The sequence below is a fragment of the Arvicanthis niloticus genome, chromosome 6 (genome assembly GCF_011762505.2).
Source record: "Arvicanthis niloticus isolate mArvNil1 chromosome 6, mArvNil1.pat.X, whole genome shotgun sequence".
Taxonomy (NCBI): Eukaryota; Metazoa; Chordata; class Mammalia; order Rodentia; family Muridae; genus Arvicanthis; species Arvicanthis niloticus.
The window spans coordinates 7,481,594-7,504,663 of NC_047663.1; the positions used below are offsets into that span (position 1 = coordinate 7,481,594).

At 45.9% G+C, this 23,070-nt stretch overlaps 1 protein-coding gene across 1 annotated transcript in view; it reads left to right on the top strand.

Moving 5' to 3' along the window:
• Nucleotides 1-23,070, top strand: part of LOC117711797 (polymeric immunoglobulin receptor-like) — a 32,713-nt gene that overhangs the window by 7,239 nt on the left and 2,404 nt on the right. Inside the window, exons 4-6 of the mRNA XM_076935505.1 lie at nucleotides 1,113-1,454; nucleotides 19,438-19,779; nucleotides 20,811-20,931. Of these exons, the coding sequence (XP_076791620.1) occupies nucleotides 1,113-1,454; nucleotides 19,438-19,779; nucleotides 20,811-20,931 (805 nt within the window). The remainder of the gene's footprint in view (nucleotides 1-1,112; nucleotides 1,455-19,437; nucleotides 19,780-20,810; nucleotides 20,932-23,070) is intronic.

Here is a 23,070-nt window from a genome sequence, read left to right on the forward strand (position 1 = left end):
ATGGCCCCTTATTTGTCCATTTGTAATTGGATTATGATCACTGCTGGACTCCTTGAGCTAAATTCTTGCTCATGTAGTCTGGAAACTGACCTCTTGTCAGATCCATAGTCTGAATAGATTTTCTCCCACCCTGCAGGCTGTCTCTCCATGTTGTTGGTTGAAATTTTTTAATCTAAAATAATTACATTTGGCAATTTTTGTTTTCTTACCTGTGGCATTAGGACATACTGTGTTGTTGAAGCCAATTCCCTGAAGCACTTCCTTAGCAGGTTTTCTTAAAGATTTATTTCTTTATGTGTTTTATATAAATGAGTCCTCTATCTTCATTAAGAGGAGAAGAGGGTATCTGATGCCACTACAAATAGTTATGAGCCATCATGTGGGTGCTGGGAATTGAACTCAGGACCTTTGAAGGAGCAGCCAGTGTTCTTTAGCCACTGAGCCGTCTCTCCAGAGCCTCATTTATCATTAAGCGGGTATTTGATAGTTGTTGCTTGTGCGTACTGTGTGAGCATATCACCACTGCTGCTGCATCCTCAGTCCTTAGCAGGAGCTCTGGGACTCAGATTACATGCATCTGAAAGTCAGCAAAGGACCTGTGTGCTGTAGGCTCTGCTCCGCACGGAAATCAGATTGGTTGGTGTCATTTTAGTCAACCTCCAAGGCATTCATCCCGGAGACTGCTGAAACTATCAACAGTTGCTTCTGTGTGGCCATGGAATGTGGCTTCTTCAGATGAACCTCCTGAGGGTCATTGGTATGGAAATGAAGATAGAATTCTGTCCAATGGACACAGTCTTCTGTCACTTCCTCTGTTCCAGCCATGATTGGTCGTTGTCACCATTTTATTTTCTGAGAAATAAAACTGGCATATTCAGCCATCTTTTCTTTTTTTTTCTTGCTCAGGTTCTCTCTCTCTCTCTCTCTCTCTCTCTCTCTCTCTCTCTCTCTGTGTGTGTGTGTGTGTTCAACCAATAGGATAAGGATGCTGATAAGTCTTGGGGAGAGGGAAGCCTTCACTGGTTGTTATTCAGTTCATGTACTCAACTTGACACAGAAGAGTTCTGTCCTTGGAGTAGGAGATCAGTGGTCCCTGCGTTTGTGTTTTCCAGGCTGCTGCACTGCTCAGGATCCAGTCACAGGTCCAGAGGAGGTGAGCGGTCAGGAGAAAGGCTCCTTGACAGTGCAGTGCCAATATGCCTCAGGCTGGGAGGGTTACAACAAGTACTGGTGCCAAGGAGATTACTGGAAAACATGTGAGATTCTTGTTGAAACTGATGGATCAGAGTGGTTGGAGAAGAAGAACCGTGTGTCCATCAGGGACGACCAGAGAGGCTGCATCTTCACAGTGACCATGGAGGATCTGAGGATGAGTGATGCTGGCATTTACTGGTGTGGAATTTCAAAAGTTGGATATGATCCCATGTTTAAGGTTACTGTGAACATTGACCCAGGCGAGAAAAAAACCCAGAAAATTCTGGTTAGGGTGCGGTGGGATCAATGACCCTTGTAAAAGTCTTACAAGAAAAGATAAACAGAGTCTACTCTATTTGGTCTTATTTTTACCCAGGTAGAGGGTGAGGCGGTGAAGCCAAGTCTTCTAGCCCCTCCCACCATTTGTGTCTGAGATATTCTCACTCCTACAGATCTGAAAATTGAATGTAGAATCTCATGTGTGCCAGCCAATCACTCTACCGCTGAGCTAAACTCCCATGCTGAGACCCCCTTCTCCATTAACATAAAATAAAGGAAGCCATGGACCATGTATTTTTGGGCAGGATAGAGTAATAAGGACTAGGTTTACGTCTTGCTTTAAAGATCTACACCAAGAAAATAGAATAATTGGAGCTGGAAACAGGTCCGTGATCAAGACCACTGGCTGCTCTTCCAGAGGACTGAATTTCGATCAAAGCATCTACATGGTAGCTTGCAACCATCTGTCATTCAGTTTTAGGGGTTCTAGTGCCCTCTTCTGGCTTCCATGGGCACTGCAAGCAGATGCTGCATTTAAAAGATCAAAAGGAGCACCCATGCACACACACACACACACGGATATTTTTTAAGAAATAAATGACATAAAGTATGGAAAATCAAATTTTTCTGCATATAGCACACAAGGCAGTGATGAGTTAGCTCTGAAGGAAGAAAATCTTAACAGAGAGCTGTTTCTTTTCTCTGCATCTCATCTCTCTTTAGAAAAGAAAGTGTTCGGCATGGTGGTGCACACCTTTAATCCCAGCAGTAGAGAGGCAAAGGTAGGCAGATCTCTGAGCTTGAGTCCAGCCTGTTCCATAGAGTGAGTCCCAAATGATCTGGGGCTACACAGAGAAACCCTGTCTCAGAAACGTACAAACAAATTAAGTAAGTAAGTAAATGTGTGAGTAAGTAAGTAAGTAAGTTTTGGATGGTGACTGGGAATTGGGCACCTCACTTCCTAGTGGAAAGAACTTAAGGCCATACCCAGAGCTGGACTATCCACAGGACAACTGAACCATTTTCTCTTTGTATCTGCAACCCCAGAAATTTCAGCTACAGTACCGACGACTGTACCTACATTTGTGACGTCCACATCAACCATGGAGGACACTGGCAAGGACTAAGAGATTCAGAGCAGCCCCTTCATCTAGTAGGCAAAACTGTCCTCTGGAAGCTCCTTCCAACAGGGCTGACCCTGTGGACTCTTGCCTGGGAGTGTCTCCAGATAAAACACAAAATGCTTAGGAATCCTGGGATTCAGCAAAATCAGTCATTTCTTACCTAAGTATTTCCCAAGCATTTCTTAACATGATTATATTTCTGCATTTCAAAAAAGTCATTTATCTGAATACCAAATTGTCCTGTCCATGCTGTAATTTTACTTGCTAACCTCAGTAACTATCTTGTAGAAACACTTGGGCTAATGGATTCTCATGTCAAAGCCTGAGCTGGACTCCCCAGTCCTTTCACCTTTTAGTATTACCAAGGCTCCTGTTCTAAGTCTCAGCTGCAGGAAGGTAACACCTGAGTGACAGGAGAGACTGAGCACAGCTTTAGTGTCTCCCTTGTGTGTCCCCAAGAGGGCAGGACAGAGGGCCACAGTTGGGTCCCCACTGAGTTAAAAGAGATCCCTCTCCCATCGGCTACTGTTTCCAGCCTAAAAATAAATCTCCAAGTTCCGGTCCAACTCTGCCAAGAGCCAGTGTGGGAAGTTATTTTAGTTAGGGTTTCACTGCTGTGAAAGACACCATGACCAAGACAGCTCTTCTAAAGATAACATTTAATTTGGGGCTGGTTTGCAGGTACAGAGGTTCAGTCCAGTATGGTCAAGAAAGAACATGGCAGCATTCAGTCAGGCATGGTACAGGAGGAGCTGAGAGTTCTACATGTTCATCTGAAGGCTGCTACCAGAATACTGACTTCCAGGCAGCTAGGATGAGGGTCTTAAATCCCACACCCACAGTGACACACCTCCTCCAACAGGGCTACACTTAATAATGGTGCCACTCCCTGGGCAGAGCATAAATAACCCATCACAGGAGTCTCCATAGTGCAGAGGAGGAGTGGGAAACTGGGGACTGTGGTGCCCCTACGATGCTTGTCACTCTTGAATGTGTCCAGAGGAATTCCCAGCACTGTAGACCTACCTTGGCCTAATTTCATCACAGCCTGTTGTTGTCAAGTCTCCAGGTCAAGGACACAGATAAACCACAAGCTAAGCTAAGACACAGGCTACCTTACTAGTTCTCCCTGAGAGCTGTCCCTCAGGTGTCATCTAGTCCCCTGTCCTTTCTACTGTGTCCTTTCTGCTCCATAATCTTATGTTAGACAAATAAGTCTCAAAGCATCCCACATCATAGGCTCTCTCAGGGATTCTTTTTAAAAAATGTCCCTCTTTGCTATTGCTTTGAACGTGTTATTGCTTGTTTTGCAAGTGGATAGAATGTTAGTTATCAAGTGACAGAGGGTATGAGGCTCCAGAAATGTAAAGAGTCCAAGAGAGTGTGAAGTACAGAGAGAGCTCAGTCCTTAGAAACATTTGGTGACGTTGGATGGCATGTCTGCCAAGCAGCAGCTCTTGTATCTTCCAGGAATGTGTTTGGGCTAACCTGTGACTCACAGAATATCTGAAGTTGTAGATGCTTTCCATGATCTAAGGATGGCTTCCTGTTGGGCCAAAGGAGAAACAAAGGATGGAGATGGAGACCTGGGCAGGAAATGGAGGATGGCAGGAGGTGGGGAATGGGGCATAATACTCTCAGGGCCTCATGGTCCCACAGGGTGTAGTAAAGGGACACAGAGAACTGCGACACCAGTGTCAACCCACTGACAGAGTGGGAGCAGCCACCAACCATGTCTAGATGTAGTGTGCCCAAGGCCCTAACACACAGGTGCGGATGAGGTCGGGCAGGAGCATCCTGGTGAAGACAGCAGCAGAAGCCAAGGTCAAAGGTCAGGGAGCAGTAAAGCCTTCAGCCTGGAGGAGGGATAAAGGGTAAAGCTAGAGAGAGAGAGAGAGACAGAGACAGAGAGAGAGACAGAGAGAGAGACAGAGAGAGACAGAGAGAATCCTGCAGGTGGCAAGACCATCCATGCACTTGCAGGGGGCAGACCTGTACCATCTCAGGCTTGTCTTATCTGGCCCTTGAAGGATAGGATACAGACACCAGGAAGGCTGAGCCCTCTCTGCCAGGTGACTGCTTACTTACTTCCTGCCTCCTTTGTTTCCTGCATGTCCCTGCTGAGCAGCATCTCCTTCCAGTTTCTGGTCTTTGTGGTGTTCCCCCTGCTCCTGAGCATGCTCAGTGCTGTCCTCTGGGTGAACAGGCCACAGAAACCCTCTGGGGGAGGTGAAGTTGGCCTGGTGAAGATCCATAGTTCTGATGCCCAGGACAGAAAGGAACACTTCCCAGGAGATGGAAAATGATCTTGACCTCTCTTCTCTGTCTCTGTCTCTGTCTCTGTCTCTGTCTCTGTCTCTGTCTGTCTCTCTCTGTCTCTCTGACTCTCTGATTCTCTGACTCTCTCTCTCTCTCTCTCTCTCTCTCTCTCTCTCTCTCTCTCTCTCTCGTGTGTGTGTGTGTGTGTGTGTGTGTGTGTGTGTGTGTGTGTGTACACATTGTAGGGGCAGATGTGTATGTGGTGGACAAGTTCAGGTGTCCTTCCATTATTGTTTGAGACAGGATTTCTCACTGACCTGGACCTTTGCCAAGTAGGCCATATAGCTGGCCGGGGACTCCAGGATCTACCTGCCTCCACTGCCATTCTGCCACTACAAACACACACAACTGCCCTCACGTAAAAACAAACAGTCAAACAAACACCGCAGGTGGTAGGGATTAAACTCATGTCCTTGTACTTGCAAGGAAGGCAAGTGCTTTACGAACAGAGCACTGTCTCCAGTCTGGAAAAGGCTTATTCTATTAAGAAATAACTGGTCAGCTGTACCATGGTTTTGAGGTGCTGTGGGCCCAGACTCAGACTAATCCCATTCTTATAGAAGGAACAGCTGAGTTCTGGAACCCATTCATGTCCCCTTCTCTCAGAATATGCCACAGTGCCTAACTGGGCCTCTTTTCCACTGGTGGCTTCTAAGGAAATAGAAAATACAAGAATAGTTCACGTTTCTTCCTAGGGCCTCAGTTCCTTAGAGGACACATGCCAATACAAGTGTGTGGACCAGTAGCCAATTTACTGACCAAATATCTGGAATTGTGGCCTCTTCAAGTGTCACAAAATTTGCCACTGTCACACTGGATATCTGTCCCTTATGGACAGGACTCACTATGCTTTCTTTTTTGTCAAAGAAACCCAGAGACTAAGCCTGTTGCAAACGTGGATGGAGCAGTTGACCTAGGCTCTGTGCCACCTGCACAGGTCCCCAAGTAGTAGCTTCTTCTTGGTCCCTGAAGTCTAGATTCTTTGCCCAGTGAGTCCAAATGGAAAGCTTAACTACAGATAGGCAGCTGGCCTCTCAGGAGTCACAAATGCACATCACCCCATGACCCCTCCAAGGACAGTCTTTGCAGCAGGCCATTCAACTGTCTCCTTTTCATTCAGAAGCATCTATTGAATGTCCAAGTATCAGACCCCCTCCACATATACGCTCCAAAATAAGAAAGACCCAGTAAAGTCCTCAGAGGAAGCTCAGGGGCTCAAGTTAAGCGCTCAGTGGGAAAATAGTTGTTCTCAGCCCACCAGCCTCAGCCCTGCTGTCTTCTCCACCATGACACAGCCTTCTCCTCCTCCAATGGGGCTCTGACACCCACAGCCAAACTCACACCTAACAAAGTGGGTGACTCCCACTTTGTATGAGAAGAGTCCCCAGCTTAGTGTCTTCTCCTTGGTGACATGTGTGGGGCTCTAGTGAGCCTGGCTCTGTTGAGAGCACAATTTTCATTTCTTCCAGGGTATACCTGCCGGTAAGTTGACCATGTTCCTACCCACACTCTGACAAACAATCCCAGTCAAACTCAGTGGGACACACACACACACACACACACACACACACACACACACACACACACCATATAATCTGGAGAGGATCTCTTTAGAGCCTGTAGGTCAGCCAATGATGGAGCATGCCTTTAATCCCAACATTCAGGAGGTGGAGACAGGTGGATTTCCTGAGTTCAAGGCCAGCTTGGTTTACAGAGTGAGATCCAGGACTACACAGAGAAACTCAGCAAGTTCTAGAACAATCATTGATACACAAAGAAACCCTGTCTTGGGGTAAAAAAGCAAAATAAGAAAATAAAAAGAAGGAAGGAAAGAAGGAAGTGGGGACAGGAAGGGCGACAATGTAATAGCAGTGAAAATGACTAAAATTTGTTGTGTTTTCCTGTGAAACTCTTTAACAAATCTTTAAAATAATAAAATAAAAATTTAAAGAGGGAAATATTTTATATCTGTGTGTCGCCACATTTTTCTTTCCAGTGTGGGTTCTGTCAGCGCACACTCACGCACACAGACACACACAGACACACACACACACACACACACACACACACACACACACACACACACACGGTATTTACTCTCCCTCTGTGAGCAGCCCTGGGGTTAGTCCTGCCCTTTCTGCGTTAAGTAGACTTGTCTCCTGCACAGATTCTCTTATTACTCAACTTACTGCCTTGTTGGCAGCTTTCATCATGACGTGGCTTTGCTATTCTTAGCGGGCCAGTGAGCACTGCGTTCTTCCTCCTCTCGTGCTGTGATTGTCCCTGGCTGGAAATCTGCATTAGCAGTGGAGATTCCCAGAACTCTCTGTCATTTGCTTGTTCTATTACTTATGTATGAAGACATCTTTTTCTAGGTTTTCTGAGATGAACATCTGTGAACAAAAATGTGAGGCAGACATACTCCTATCGCCATCAGACGCTCCTGCTCTCACACCAAACAGATTGTGAAGAACACAGTTCATGGGTCTGACACTTAAACTCTCCTCTCTAAGTAGACTGCCTTCATGTTTGTAAGTGCGACCCACACACTGTGCACCTAGAGGTGGGCTGGGCAGGAAATTCCCGACAGCACCCTGGTGTGGCCGTGGATCTGACAGGCTGTCGCACAGCTGTCCAGCATGGCCCTGGGGACCTGTGTGAAGCAGAGTGACAGAGGGTTCACTGGGTAGGAGACGGATTGGAGGTCGTGGGAACTGTCTTGTGTTTCCATTCTTAGCTCTAGTTACAGGTTTGAGCCGTGAGAACGGTGGTACAGATATCCCGGAGTCCCCAACATCCTCACCTGTGCATACTCAGTCCAGTGTGACCACAGAGCACACAATTCCTGTTCCCAGTCCACAGCCTCGGTGAGGAACTAACATCCCTGAGACCTTGGATGTGGGGGAGGGATCATACCGGGAGAGCAGAGGTAGAGGGGTTTGTATCTCCCTCCCATATGCCCCTCCTGCATTTCCCAATCTCAGGCTGACCTGGGAGGGTCTTGTCATTGCCAGTTGCTTATCTAAAGATAGGGACACAGCAGCGACACTCAGATACACACCTGTTGAGCTGTAGTTAGTTTCTTGCCAAGCAGGCACTACCTAAACACAGCCAGAGCCTGGAGAAAAGGCTCTGGGGAGATGGTTTTGCAGGTAAAGTGCATCTGAGTGTGAGCCCCGCCACCTACAGGAAAAGCCAGGCATCGCGGCACCTACTTGAAATACCAGAGCTGCCAAGGTAGAGACAGGGGGATGCCTGCAACTCACTGGCTAGCCAGCTTACTTGGCAAGCTGCAGGCTAGTGAGAGATCCTGTCATAAAGTAAGAAAGATGGGCCAGGTGTGGTGGCTGACAGCTTCAATCCCAGCACTTGGGAGGCAGAGGCAGGGCAAGCTCTGTGAGTTTAGGACCAGGCTAAAACTACATAAGGAATACCATTCTAGCCAGAGCTAAATAGTGAGACCTGTCTCAGAAGAAATACAAAGTGGTGACTTCTGAGGACTGACCAATGTTATCCTCTGACCTCTCCACATTCATGCACATACATGTGCACCTGCATACATGCACATGAGCACACACAGACAATTAACTATGGAAAATAAACTGCTGGTGTATTGGCACAAGGCACATAGAACTTGGGAGGCAAAAACAGATGGATCTCTGTGAGTTTAAGGCCATCTTGGTCCACATAATGAGTTCCAGAACAGCTATGGCTAATAAATAAATAAATAAATAAATAAATAAATAAATAAATAAATGCCACGTAGGAGAATCTGGGAGAAGTCTAGTTAGAAGAGACTTGGGTGTGTTGGGTAGGCGGTGCCTGCCTGGTTTGAGGCCCATGAGCTTGGTCTAGAGAGAGCAGGCCAGGCCCACAGTTTAAGGCTACTTCTTGTGCTATGCAGTAACTACACTGGTCATTCAGGCAGTCCTTGTCCTTGTCCCTGCCTAGATCTTTGTGGACACAGACCTAGATCTTTGTGGACACAGACAGCCACATAGTACAGGGTATTATTGTCACCTTCTGGGAAGGGAGCTAACTGTGACTGTGTCCCTTAACAGGTCTCTTCTGAGCAGCCTCTACTTCTGTGTCCTGGTGTTTCTGGAGCTGTCCCTGTTCTGATCATGCTTGGTGTTGTCTTCTGGGTGAATAGGCCTCAGAGGTGCTCTGGGGGAAGCAGTGCTCAGCGCTGTTATGAGAATCGGTGAAGTCTGTTGACATCGAGGCCATGTCTCTTGACACATCTCCTCGGGTGGCAGAGGACAACCAGTAAATACCTATTTTTGACAATGCTCTGAGACTTTTAGAAGATTCTTTTACTGTACTGAACACATAAAATAATGTGCCCAATAAATACCTATATATTTAAATGGAATTTCAGGCTGGAGAGATGGGTCAGCGGGTAAGAGCACCGGCTGCTCTTCCAGAGTTCCTGAGTTCAATTCCCAGTAACCACATGGTGGTTCACAACTATGTATAATGAATTCTGATGCCCTCTTCTGGCATGCAGGTGTACATGCAGATGGACCACTCGTATACATTAAATAAATAAATCAATTTTTAAAAATTAAGTAGAATTTTAATTGGATATCTTTACTTATTCTTTGGTAAGTGCACACGTGTGTACAACATGGCTCTATCATATCCTCCTCCGACCCCACCCTCCCACCCACTCAGGCATGTGTTCTCAGAACCCCTTCATGTTGTCTCCTCCCCCTTTCCCATTTCTCTTTGTCTTTCTGTTAGTGCTGCCTGACAGAATGCTAGCTGATCTTGCAGACTTGGTCTTGTGCTTATAACCACAGCTGAAGTGATGTAACCACAGCTGTCGTGAGCTTGTGATCCTGGTCAAGGCCACACACAGAACGCAGCATTTCAGGGCACTCTCCTCTTGTACCTCTGGCTGCCTCTGGAACTCTCTCCTCTCCCTCCCCGCCTTGGGGTGGGAGGGGGTGTTATGTAGAGCTGAGCACTCGATGGTCACTTACACCTCAGCAGAAGGAACCGAGGGCGAAGGCAGCGCTAACTGAAGGTATAGACGTAGATATGTAGAAGACAGTGTGACAGCCTGTCCAATAAATATGTACACCTTCCATGAGAAATACTGATGGCACCGTGTCCTCCACAGTCAGTAATAGAACATGGTCTGTAGTGATGACCTCCCTGTTGATGTCACATCCCTGCTTCCCAGCCACCTTGGTGACAACCTGAACCTAGCATTTTATATCTGCTTGGCTTTAGACTTTGCCAGTTACATGCTCATGGGTGCACCAAGGGTGTATTGTTTAGCTTCTCTGTGTCCGATTGTTACATAAACAAAGTTATACTTTTATTTTATTTAAATTGAGTCTCTCTACACATGCCTGGCCCAGAATTCAGTGTCTAGACCAGATTGTGCCTGAACTCAGAAATTGACCTGCACCACCATAGCAGGACCGTGTTAGACTTTCCCCCCAGTGTTCCCAAGTAAACCCAAAGCCTGACATGTAGAACAAGCAGTTTGCCACAGAGATACACCCCCACCTTCCCCTCCTATGTGTCTGTCTGTCTGTCTGTCTGTCAGTCTGTCTGTCTGTATCTGCCTGCCTGTCTGTCTGTCTGTCTGTCAGTCTGTCTGTCTCTCACTTTTCTCCTTTCCTTCCTTCTTCCTATTACTTTCATGAACAGTGTCTCACTATATAGCTCAGGCTAGTTTCCAACCCCCGATCCTCCTGCCTCTGTCTCCCCAGTTCTGGGATTATAGGCATGTTCTACCATGCCAGTGATATGCTTCATTTCTAAGTCTATGGCTTTATCATTTAACACTGCGTCTCTGAGATTCATGCAACTGATATGTTGATGCTCTGACAGGCATCCTGCCTCTCCTGCCCTCTGATTGGCTATGCAAGCACATTGTTCTCCCTCCTGTGGCTGAACACTTTAGAGACTCTTTTCCCTTTTCTTCTCCTTCTTCCTCCTCCTCCTTCTCCTACTCCTCCTCTTTCTCTCCCACCCTCCCCCACCCTGCTTTGTTATAAAATAAAACACATGCTGGGATGACGATTACACATCACCAAGACCTGCTTTTCATGTGAGTTCTGCAGATGCTTGTACAGAAAACCCTTTATTGGCTGAACTACATCCACTGTCTGATATTTATATCACATAGGTAGATATAGTGATAGACACAGATAGAGACAGACATATAGAGATGTATAGAAGGAGATATATCCTGAGATTAATGGCTTTTAATTGTAATGTAGCAAATGACTATTTTTTTTGTGTCTTACGCCTTTGGCTCTCACTTAAGAAATTATTATGCCAAGACAAGCATATGCCTGCAATCCCTGCACACAGGAGGGAGAGGCAGGGGACTCTGGAGTTTCATCCTCAGCTACGGAGTAAATTCCAGATCATCTTAGACTACATGTGACTCTGCCTCAAAAATCAAGAGGAGCTGGAGAGATGGCTCAGCACTTGCGAGCACTGACTGCTCATCCAGGTTTGCACCACATAGCAGCTCCTACTGATCACTAACTCCATTCTAGGGGATGCAATTTCCTCTTCTGCCCTGTCTGGGCACTGCCAGGTGCAATAACACGCACAGAGACACAAACACTCATGCACATGAAAATACACAGAAATATTTTCAAAGAATAAACAATCTAAGAAGATGAAGAGGCAGAAGAGACTAGCAATAACATCAGGAATATGAGAAGGTGACACCCTAAAATTTTAATTGGTTTTCTGTATTAAAAACATGTTTATTTTCAACGCATTGCATTTTATTTTTTATGATTATTGAGTATATTTGTGACATGTGTGTGCACATGCACCCCACAGTCAGCTCAGACCTTCCTGAAATCAGCTCTTTCCTTCCACCTTCACGTGCCTTCCGAGCACTGGATTCAGGTCACCAGGCTTGTGGAGTATGACCGACCACTCTGCCAGCGTGGTTCACACTGTACACTGTGGTCTCCTGGCTAGAGCTGTGGTCTCAGGTCTTGGTGCACGGCCCTCTTCTTAGGTATCAGTAAGTGTCCATCAGCACTGGCCAGGGCCTCTGCTGGTCACATCTTGGGATGAGCCAATCAAGTTCCTGAAAGGAAAGTCAAGTATGGGCTAGAGACATGATGGTTCAAAGGAGAGCAGAGGCTGATCTGTCAGAGATGCTGAGTTCAGTCCTCAGCACCCACCCCGGGAGTCTGAAAGCCCAGCTCAAGGGATCAACGCCTCCTTTGGCCTCTGTAAGAACTGCACTTATATAGTGCACACAGACAGACAGACAGACAGACAGACAAAACATACATGAAAAACAACATAATGCTTTAAGAAAACGAAGAAGAAGAAAGGAAAGTTCTCTGAAAAGTCGGCACTGGGACTTTGAGAGTGAGCACATGGCTCAGTCAGGGTTTTTGTTGCTGTGATGAAACACCACGACCAACAGCAGCTCGAGGAAGAAAAGGTTTATTTTGTTGTCTCTTCCATAGCTCAGTTCAGCATCAAAAGCAGTCAAAACAGGAAGTCAGACATGGTTGGAACCCAGAGGCAGGAGCTCATGCAGAGCCCATGGAGGGCTGGCGATTACTGTTCTGCTCCTTGTGGTTTGCTCAGCCTGCTTTCTTATAGAACCCAGGACCACCAGCCCAGACCTGAAATGGGCTGGTCCCTCCCAGAAAACTCACTAATTAAGAAAAAATACCCTTTGTGTTTCTATTTGATGGAGGAGTTTTGTTTGTTTGTTTGTTTGTTTTTTGTACTTTTTTTCTGATAGAGTCTCTCTATGTTGTCCTGGTGTCTGTCCTAGAATTCACAGAGATCCACCTGCCTCTGCCTTCCTAGCGCTGGCATCAAAGGTCTGTACCACTCCTGGCATGGAGGTGTTTTCTTAACTCGGGTTTCCTTCATTCAGATGCCTCTAACTTGGGCCAAGTGCACATAAAACCCAGGCAGCACAGGACATCAACTGTATCGTTAGGAAAACTTCCTTATCTGTGAACATGGAGTGTAATCCCAATTATCTGGAAACTTTGGAAATATCTTCTAAGTGATGGTGAGATGGATCTGCTTTGCTGTGACAGCCTGGTCACCTGAGGTCAGTGTCCGGGACTTAATGTGGAAGGACAGAACCAACTCCCGGAAGTTGTCCTCTGATTCCCACAAGCAAACTGTGCTGCACTCCCACACTCCCAAACACATCACACAACACACACTCCCAAGAAATAACATTTAAAACAAATAATAAAGTGTTCTTCAATAAATGATTTTCTTTTTGTAACCTGTTCGTGTGTTTATTAAACTTGATTTTGAATAAATTGCATTTTTATTTTAAGATGTTTAATAGATTCATTTTATTTTAATTGTGTGTGTGTGTGTGTGTGTGTGACACACACACATGCACATGTGAGTGAAATGTCCCTGGGTAACGAAATAGGGTGATGGATCCCCCACAGATAAAGTCCCAGGTGGTTGTGAGCCATTTTGTGTATTTGGAACCAACCTTGAGTCCTCTGACAGAGCAGCATGCACTCAGTCACTGAGCTGTCTCTCCAGTCCCTGACTTTTATTTATAATTATCTATGTGTGTATATGACTGTGTGTGGCTACAGGCATTTGAGTAAAGTTATCCATGAAGGTCAGAGGTGGCTTTTACCCATAAGCCACCTCTCTAATTACTTATATTTATTTAATTATGTAGCTTAAGCCCGTATTTTTATTACTTTTAAATTTTGCATCTGTGTGAGATCAGAGTGTCAGAAATCCCTAAAGCCACAGGCGAGTTGTGTGCTACCTCATGTGGGTGCTGGAATTAGAACTTGGGTCTTCTGGAAGAACAGCAAGTGCCCTTAACCACTGAACCATCCCTCCAGCCATTTATTTTTATATGAAATGATATCCTTAGACTGGAGATGTGACCCAATGGTAGTATACTTGTCTACCATGTGCAAAACCCTGGGTTTGATTCCAGTACTACATAAAAAAGGAAAATATTATTATTAAATGGTATTTTGGGGGGCTGAAGTGGTATGTGTGTGTGTGTCTTTCTGTGTGTGTATGCACAGACGAGGGGGTTTTGTGAGTGTGTGTGTGTGGTCTGTGTCATGTGTGTATGCTGGATTATGTGTGTGTATGTGATATGTGTGTGTATGTGTGTGGTGTATGTGTGTGGTGTGTGTATGTGTGTGGTGTGTGTATGTGGTATGCGTGTGTGCGCACCTGAATGTGTGCGGGCATGCTTGTGTGTGTCTCTGTGTGTGTACACGTGAAAGTGCATGTGTTTGTGTGCATGTGTGTGTGCATACATGTGTGCATAGTATGCTCCTGTATGCCTCTGTGTGTGTGTGTGTTTGTAAACTTCCTCCCATAAAAATTTGATACCAGTGATATGGTGTACCTATATCTATTTACGCTTGCAATTGGTCCTCTGGATTTAAACCAACTGCAGATTCCCACAACATTGGATGCTGACACTGGATGGGGAGAGCTTGAAGCCATCTTGGGCTCCACAACAAAACTGTGCCTTATAGAAACAGAACCAGGGCTTGTGGATGCAGCTCAGTGGGTCGAGTGCTTGCCTAGCATTCATGAAACATTGGGTTCAGGCTTCAGACCCTAAAAAACCGAGCACACTGGTGAATGCATGTAACCCCAGCACTCTGATGTTGGAAAAAGGAAAATGTGAAGTTCAAGGCTATCTTGGGCTACACAAGACCTCGCCTCAAACCCACACACTCCCTCTTTCTCTGAGCCAATACCTGTGTCCCTAGTAGACACTGTGGCAGGTGCCCCTGGCCAGAGAAATCCTTACTCTGAGGTCCATAGCTAGAGTCATCCCTGCTGTCCTAGGCTGAAGCTTTAGCAATGCCCTTTGCCCTTCAAGGTTTAGCCTAGCTATTATCATGGGCTTAGCCTGGGCTGCCTTGTGCTCCCTTGCTACTGCAGTCTCCCTGCCTCTGGTTGTTCTCCAATCCCATGATCCTCTGCAACTCAGTTACCTCCCATCTGCTGGGGTTTGCTGTATTCCATCTATTGTGTCTGTCTCTGCTGACCTGTCTGTCTGCATCTCCTTGGAAATCCCATCTGTCTTTCAAGTTCTTGTCTAGCATTGCATCCATTCAGTAGAGGAAGTTCCCTATTCAGCGAGCTGTTCGTCACATGCGGTGGTTTGGTCTTCTCAAAAACTAGCATCATCATCTTCCGGGATGAAAAACTGAGAAGTTTTGTCAAGGAAGTCACTGAGAGAAGTGAACGAGAGAGACCTAAAGGAAACTCAAGCTGAGCTTCAAGTCCTCTGCTGGCTGCTGGCATCTGTCGCCACCAACGGCAGGAGAGGAGTCAAGACCATGTGGCAGTTCTCTGCTCTGCTCTTCCTCTTCCTCCCAGGTAAGTAGCAGGGGTTTTTAGACACTTCCATGTCAGCGGTGAGGGCAACACAGTGTGTTGGCCCTGTGTTAGGGAAAATTTGCTGATTCATTTACCAGCTGCTCACTCCCAAAACAAAAGGCAAGTTTAGGGGTACCTGATGGAGTCTGTGGGTATTGCAGAAAAACAAAAAACAAAAACAATTGAAAACAAAAACAAAAAAGAAACCTTCCAGAGATTGTTTCTCAACCCTAGCTGCTCCACAAAAGCCAAGGAGTGAGTGGATGAACTAATTCTTTTTAAAATGTATTTTTAGTTTTATGTTTGGCACATGCAGCCTAGGATGGCCCTGAACTTGGGATCCTCTGAACTCCACCCTCTGAGTGTGGGATGTCTAGCATGCAGCTCCATCTCCAGTTACACTGTGAATTTTAATTGACACAGTAATTAATACTGACAGGGGCTGGGTGTGGTGGTGACTGCCTTTAATGCCAGCACTCAGAATGCAGAGATAGTTGGACCTCTGTGAGTTCAAGGCCAGCCTGGTCCACATGGGGAGACCCTGTTTTATAAAGGAAACTCTGATCGAGTACGGTGTGACATTTGCACACATACATACAGAATGAACAATCAAATCAGGGTAGCTGGGCTTCCATCGAAGTCCTTTGTTATTTTTTTTTGAAATCTCATCTATGAGGTATTTTGAAATATTAAGTTATCAACCATATTTTTCATCTGTTGCATACAACACTAGAAGTTGTCATTCTCATCAAATGACAGACACCCCTGTGTCCTAACAACTCTCCCTCTATGCTGTAAACACTCTCCTGTCTTTCCTAATACCCTTCCCAGGCTGAGAACCAGTATTCTGTTCTCTACTCCTTTTAGGTTAACTTTTGTTCTTTTGAGAAAAAAAAGTGTCTCTGTGGTGTTTGTATGTATAGATGTTTGTGTGTATGTCTCTGAGTGTGTGCACACACATGCATGTTCCCTCAGGTGCACACATACAAGTGGAAGTCACAGATCGACACTGACTACCTTTCTCTGTCACACTCGACCTTGTTTGTTCAGACATGGTCTCCCACTGAGCCTGGAGCTCACAGACTCTGTCTATCTGGACAGTGATCTCCAGGATCCTTCTGTCTTTGGGGTTACAGACACCACATACCTCACCTGGCTTTTTTCCCCACGTGTTCTGGGGATCCAAACTCAGATCTTGATTACATGTAAACACTTTACAGACTGGTCTGTCTCCCCGTCTCCCTAGCCAAAGAGAGTAACTTTTTTGCTTCCAAACATGAATAAAAATATGTGGTGGCGCCTGATTTATTTCAGTTCCTCCAATCTCACCCGTGGGCTGCAAATGGCGGAACTCAATCCTTTTACGATGATAATTCACTGCTTCATGCATCACACTCTATTATCTGTCTACCCACATCTTTGTGACTGTGCTGTGTCTACTGCAAACACAGCCAGGTAAACACAAGGGGAGATGTCTCTTGGACATACTCGCTTCATGTCTCTGGGTTGCGTGTTTGCTTTCTGTTACTGTGATACAAACCATGGCCAAAAACAACTTGGAGAGGAAAAGGTTTGTTTGGCTGAAACATCCAGATCACAGTCCATCATGGAGGGAGGTCAGAGAGGGAGCAGAAGCAGGGCAGAAGGCTGGAAGCAGGAACTGAAGCAGAGAGCATCGAAGAGCATGGCCTGCTGCCTTGCTCCCCATGGCTTGTTCAGCCTGCTTTCTTCTACTACCCAGGAGTGGCAGCACCCACAGTGGACTGGACCTTCTCACATCAAGAAGATGTCCCCCAGACTTGCCTAGAGGCCAACCTGAGGGAAACCATTTCTCAACTGATGTTCTTTCTTTCTCTATGCTCCCAGACAGTATCAGGTTTATCAAACCCAACCAGCCCAGGTTGTGTCCCCAGTGGGACTGCTGAGTTATGAGTCAGTTTTTCCCGAGTTTTCTGAGGAGCTCTCATAAAGTCTAATATACAATCCAACACACAGTGTGTGAGACATCTTGTGTACCACATACATCAACAATTGTTATATTTTGTCTTTTAAGGTGATAACCATGAACCTGGGTTATGATGCTCTCTGTGGTTCTGATTTGCATCGATCTTCCTGATGATCAGTGAAATTGAACATTTGTCCATATAGTTATTGACCATTTGTATCTTAATGAGAACTGTCTGCTCATTTTCTCTACTTTGTGTGTGTGTGTGTGTGTGTGTGTGTGTGTGTGTGTGTGTGTGTGAGCGAGCATTCATGTCTAGGTGTAAGCATGTGCATGTCAGTGCTGGGTCAGTTAGCATGCACGTGTAGGTGTGAGCATGCATGCTGGGCATGTGTGTAGGTGTGAGCATGCATGTGTAGGTGTGTGAGGGAGTGTGAGCATGCATAAGTAGGTGTGAGCATGTGTGTGTAGGTGTGTGAGGGAGTATGAGAATGCATAAGTAGGTGTGAACATGCGTGTGTAGGTGTGAGCATGCATATGTAGGTGTGAGCATGCATGCTGGGCATGTGTGTAGGTGTGAGCATGCGTGTGTAGGTGTGTGAGGGAGTATGAGAATGCATATGTAGGTGTGAGCATGCGTGTGTAGGTGTGTGAGCATACATATGTAGGTGTGAGCATGCGTGCGTTCAGGCACAGCCGCCCATGGGTATGCACACGTGTGGAGGCCTGAGGTTGAGAGGCCAGGTGTCATTCTTTAAATACTTTCTGCCCTTAGTTTTTATTTGGTTTTATGTTTGACACAGGGTCTCATTTAGCTCTGGCTAGCTTGCAACTCTCTATGTAACCCAGGCTGGCCTTGAACTCACAGAGACATGCCTGCATGTGCCATCATGGCTGACTGCCACCTTTATTTTCTGAGACAGGCTTCCTCACTGAAACTGAAGCCAGGTTGGATGGCCAAGGAGCTTCTAGAATCTCCTGTCCTTACTGTTGACCTCTGATGCTGGTCCACAGGGACACACCATCACGACTTCTGACTTTTTACATGGCTGCTGGGGATCCAAATTCAGGTTCTTCGTTGTGCTTACACTGCAGATATGTTGCTGGCTAAGCCACATCTCCACGGCCCCTTATTTGTCCATTTGTAAATGGATTATGATCACTGCTGGACTCCTTGAGCTGAATTCTTGCTCATGTAGTCTGGAAACTGACCTCTTGTCAGATCCGTAGTCTGAATAGATTTTCTCCCACGCTGAAGGCTGTCTCTCCATGCTGTTGGTGGAGACATTTTAGTCTCAAATATTACATTCAGCAATTTTTGTTTTCTTAGCTGTGGCATTAGGACATACTGTGTCGTTGAAGCCAATTCCCTGAAGCACTTTCTTAGCAGTTTTTCTTAAAGATTTATTTATTTATTTATTTATTTATTTATTTATTTATCTATGTGTTTTATATCCATGTGTTCTCTATCTTCATTAAGACAGAAGAGAGCATATGATCCCACCTCAAATGGTTGTGAGCCACCATGTGGGTGCTGGGAATTGAACTCAGGACCTCTGGAGGAGCAGCCAGTGCTCTTGACCACTGAGCCATCTCTCCAGATCCTCCTTTATCATTAAGTGTGTAATTGATAGCTGTAGCTTGTGCATGCTGTGTAAGCACCTCACCAATGATGCTGCATCCTCAGTCCTTATCAGGAGGCCTGGGACTCAGATTACAAGAATCTGAAGGACAGCACAGGGTCTGTGCGCTGTGGGCTCTGTACCACACGAAAATCTGATTGGTTGGTGTCATTTTAGTCAACCTCTAAGGCATCCATTCCAGAGACTGCTGAAACTACCAGAAGTGGAATCTGTGTGACCATGGAATGGGGCTTCTTCAGATGGACCTCCTGAGGGTCATGGGTATGGAAATGAAGATAGAATAATACCCAGAGGACACAGTCTTCTGTCACTTCCTCTGTTCCAGCCATGATTGGTCATTGTCACCATTTTACATTCTAAAAACTGTAACTGGCATCTTCAGCCATTTTTTTCTTTTCTTTCAATCTCATATTTTTCTTTTAAGGCTTCAACCAATAGGATAAGGATGCTGATCTCTCCAGGGGAAAGGGAAGCCTTCACTGGTTGATATTCAGTTCATGAACTCACCTGGCACAGTAGAGTTCCATCCTTGGAGTAGGAGATCAGTGGTCCCTGCGTTTGTGTTTTCCAGGCTGCTGCACTGCTCAGGATCCAGTCACAGGTCCAGAGGAGGTGAGCGGTCAGGAGCGGGGCTCCTTGACAGTGCAGTGCCGATATACCTCAGGCTGGAAGGATTACAACAAGTACTGGTGCCAAGGAGATTATTGGAAAACATGTGAGATTCTTGTTGAAACCGATGGATCAGAGCAGTTGGAGAAGAAGAACCGTGTGTCCATCAGGGACGACCAGACAGACTGCATCTTCACAGTGACCATGGAGGACCTGAGGATGAGTGATGCTGGCATTTACTGGTGTGGAATTACAAAAGCTGGAAGGGATCCCATGTTTAAAGTTAGTGTGAACATTGACCCAGGTAAGAAAAAGAAACTGAAAATGCTGGTTGGTGTGTGGTGAGATTAGTGACCCTTGTAAAAGTCTTACAAGAAAAGATAAACAGAGTCTACTCTATTTTGTCCCATTTTCTACCCAGATAGAGGGTGAGGCGGGGAAGCCTTGTACTCTAGCCACCCCCCATTGGTGTCTGAGATATTCTCACTCCTACAGATCTGAGAATTGAATGTAGAACCTCATGTGTGCTAGGCAATCACTCTACCACTGAGCTAAACTCCCATGCTGAGACCCCCTTCTCCATTAACATAAAATAAAGGAAGCCAGGGACCATGTATTTCTGGGCAAGGTTGAGTAATAAGGATCAAGTTTATGTCTTGCTTCAAAGATCTGTAACAAAGAAAATAGACAAAATTGGACCTGGAAACAGGTTCAGTGAGTAAGCTCATTGGCTGCTCTTCCAGGGGACTGGATTTCGATCCCAGCATCTATATGCTAGCTTGCAGCCATCTGTCAGTCAGTTTCAGGGGTTCTGATGCCCTCTTCCGGCCTCCATGGGCACTGCAAGCAGATGCTGCATTTAGAAGATTAAAAGGAGCACCCATAAGCACACATGAATATTTTAAAAAAAATAAAAAGGAGAAAATATGCAAATGCAAGTTTTTCTGCATATTGTACAGAGGCAGTAATGAGTATGTTCTCAAGGAAGCGAGTTTTAAGAGATTTTTTCTCTGCATCTCATCTCTCTTTAGAAAAGAATTAAAGTGTTAGGCATGGCCGTGCACACCTTTAATCCCAGCAGTAGGGAGGCAGAGTTAGGCAGATGTCTGAGCTTGAGTCCAGCCTGTTCCATAGAGTGAGTCCCAAATGATCTGAGGCTACACAGAGAAACCCTGTCTCAAAAATAAACAAATAACTAAATAAATACAGTAAGGTTTGGATGGTGACTGGGAATTGAGCTCCTTAATTCCTAGTGGAAAGAACTTAAGGCCATACCCAGAGCTGGACTTTCCACAGGATGACTGAATCATTTTCTCTTTGTATCTGTAACCGCAGAAATTTCAACTACAGTACTGACGACCGCACCCACATTTCTGACGTCCACACCAACCATGGAGGATATTGGCATGGAGAACACTGACAGGGAACATGAAATTCAGAGCAGCCCCTTCATCTGGTAAGCAGAACTGTCCCCTGGAAGCTCTGTCCCACTGGGCTGACCCTGTGGCCTCTCCCCTGGAAGTGTCTCCAGATAAAACACAAAATGCTCAGGAATCCTGGGATTCAGCAAAATCAGTCATCTCTTGCCTAAGTATATACCAACATTTCTTAACATGATTATATTTATGCTTTTCAAGAAGTCATATATCTGGATACCAAATTGCCCTGTCCATACTGTAATTTTACTTGCTAACCTCAGTAACTATCGTGTAGAAACACTTGGGCTGATGGATTCTCATGTCAAAGCCTGAGCTGGACTCCCCAGTCCTTTCACCTTTTAGTATTACCAAGGCTCCTGTTCTAAGTCTCAACTGCAGGAAGGTAACATCCTCACCTGAGTGACTGGAGAGATAGCTTTAGTGTCTCCCTTGTGTGTCCCCAAGAGGGCAGGACAGAGGGCCACGGTTGGGTCCCCACTGAGTTAGAAGAGATCCCTCTCCTATCGGCTACTGTTTCTAGCCTATAAATAAATCTCCAAGTTCCGGTCCAACTCTGCCAAGAGCCAGTGTGGGAAGTTATTTTAGTTAGGGTTTCACTACTGTGAAAGACACCATGACCAAGACAACTCTTATAAGGATAACATTTAATTGGGGTCAGCTTGCAGGAACAGAGGTTCAGTCCAGTATCATCAAGGCAGGAACATGGCAGCATTCAGTCAGGCATGGTACAGGAGGAGCTGAAAGTTGTACATGTTCATCTGAAGGCTGCTACCAGAATACTGATTTCCAGGGAGCTAAGATGAAGGTCTTAAAGCCCACACCCACAGTGACACACCTCTTCCAACAAGGCCACACCCACTCCAACAGGGCTACACTTAATAATGGTGCCATTCCCTGGGCAGAGCATAAACCATCACAGGAGTCTCTACAGTGCAGAGGAGGAGTGGGAAACTGGAGAGTGTGTGGTGCCCCTATGATGCTTGTCACTCTTGAATATGTCCAGAGGAATTCCCAGCACTGTAGAGCTACCTTGGCCTAATTTCATCACAACCTGTTGTTGTCAAGTCTCCATGTCAAGGACACAGATAAATCACAAGCTAAGCTAAGACAAAGGTTGCCTCACTAGTTCTCCCTGAGAGCTGTCCCTCAGGTCTTATCTAGTCCCCTGTCCTTTCTCCTCCATAAATCTTATGTTAGACAAATGTGTCTCAAGCATCCCATTTCATAGGCTCTCTCAGGGATTCTTTATTTTAAAAATGTCTCTCTCTGCTAGTGCTTTGAACGTGTTATTGTGTTATTGCTTGTTTTGCAAGTGGATAGAATGTTAGTTATCAAGTGACAGACTGTATGAGGTTCCAGAAATGTAAAGAGTCCAAGAGAGTGTGAAGTACAGAGAGAGCTCAGTCCTTGGAAACATTTAGGGACATTGGATGGCGTGTCTGCCAAGCAGCAGCTCTTGTATCTTCTAGGAATGTGTTTGGACTAACCTGTGACTCACAGAATATCTGAAGTTGTAGATGCTTTCCATGATCTAAGGATGGCCTCCTGTTGGGCAAAGAGAAACCAAGGATGGAGATGGAGACCTGGGCAGGAAATGGAGGATGGCAGGAGGCGGGGAATGGGACATAATACTCTCAGGGCCTCATGGTCCCACAAGGTGTAATAAAGGGACACAGAGAACTGCGACACCAGTGTCAACCCACTGACAGAGTGGGAGCAGCCACCAACCATGTCTAGATGTAGTGTGCCCAAGGCCTAACACACAGGTGCGGATGAGGTCGGGCAGGAGCATCCTGGTGAAGAGGGCAGCAGAAGCCAAGGTCAAAGGTCAGGGAGCAGTGAAGCCTTCAGCCTGGAGGAGGGATAAAGGGTAAAGCTAGAGAGAGAGAGAGAGACAGAGACAGAGAGAGAGACAGAGAGAGAGACAGAGAGAGAGACAGAGAGAGACAGAGAGACAGAGAGAGAGAGACACAGAGAGAGAGACAGAGAGAGAGACAGAGAGAGAGACAGAGAGAGACAGAGAGAATCCTGCAGGTGGCAAGACCATCCATGTGATTGCAGGGAGGTAGACCTGTACCATCTCAGGCTTGTCTTATCTGGCCCTTGAAGGGTAGGATACAGACACCAGGAAGGCTGAGCCCTCTTTGCCAGATGAC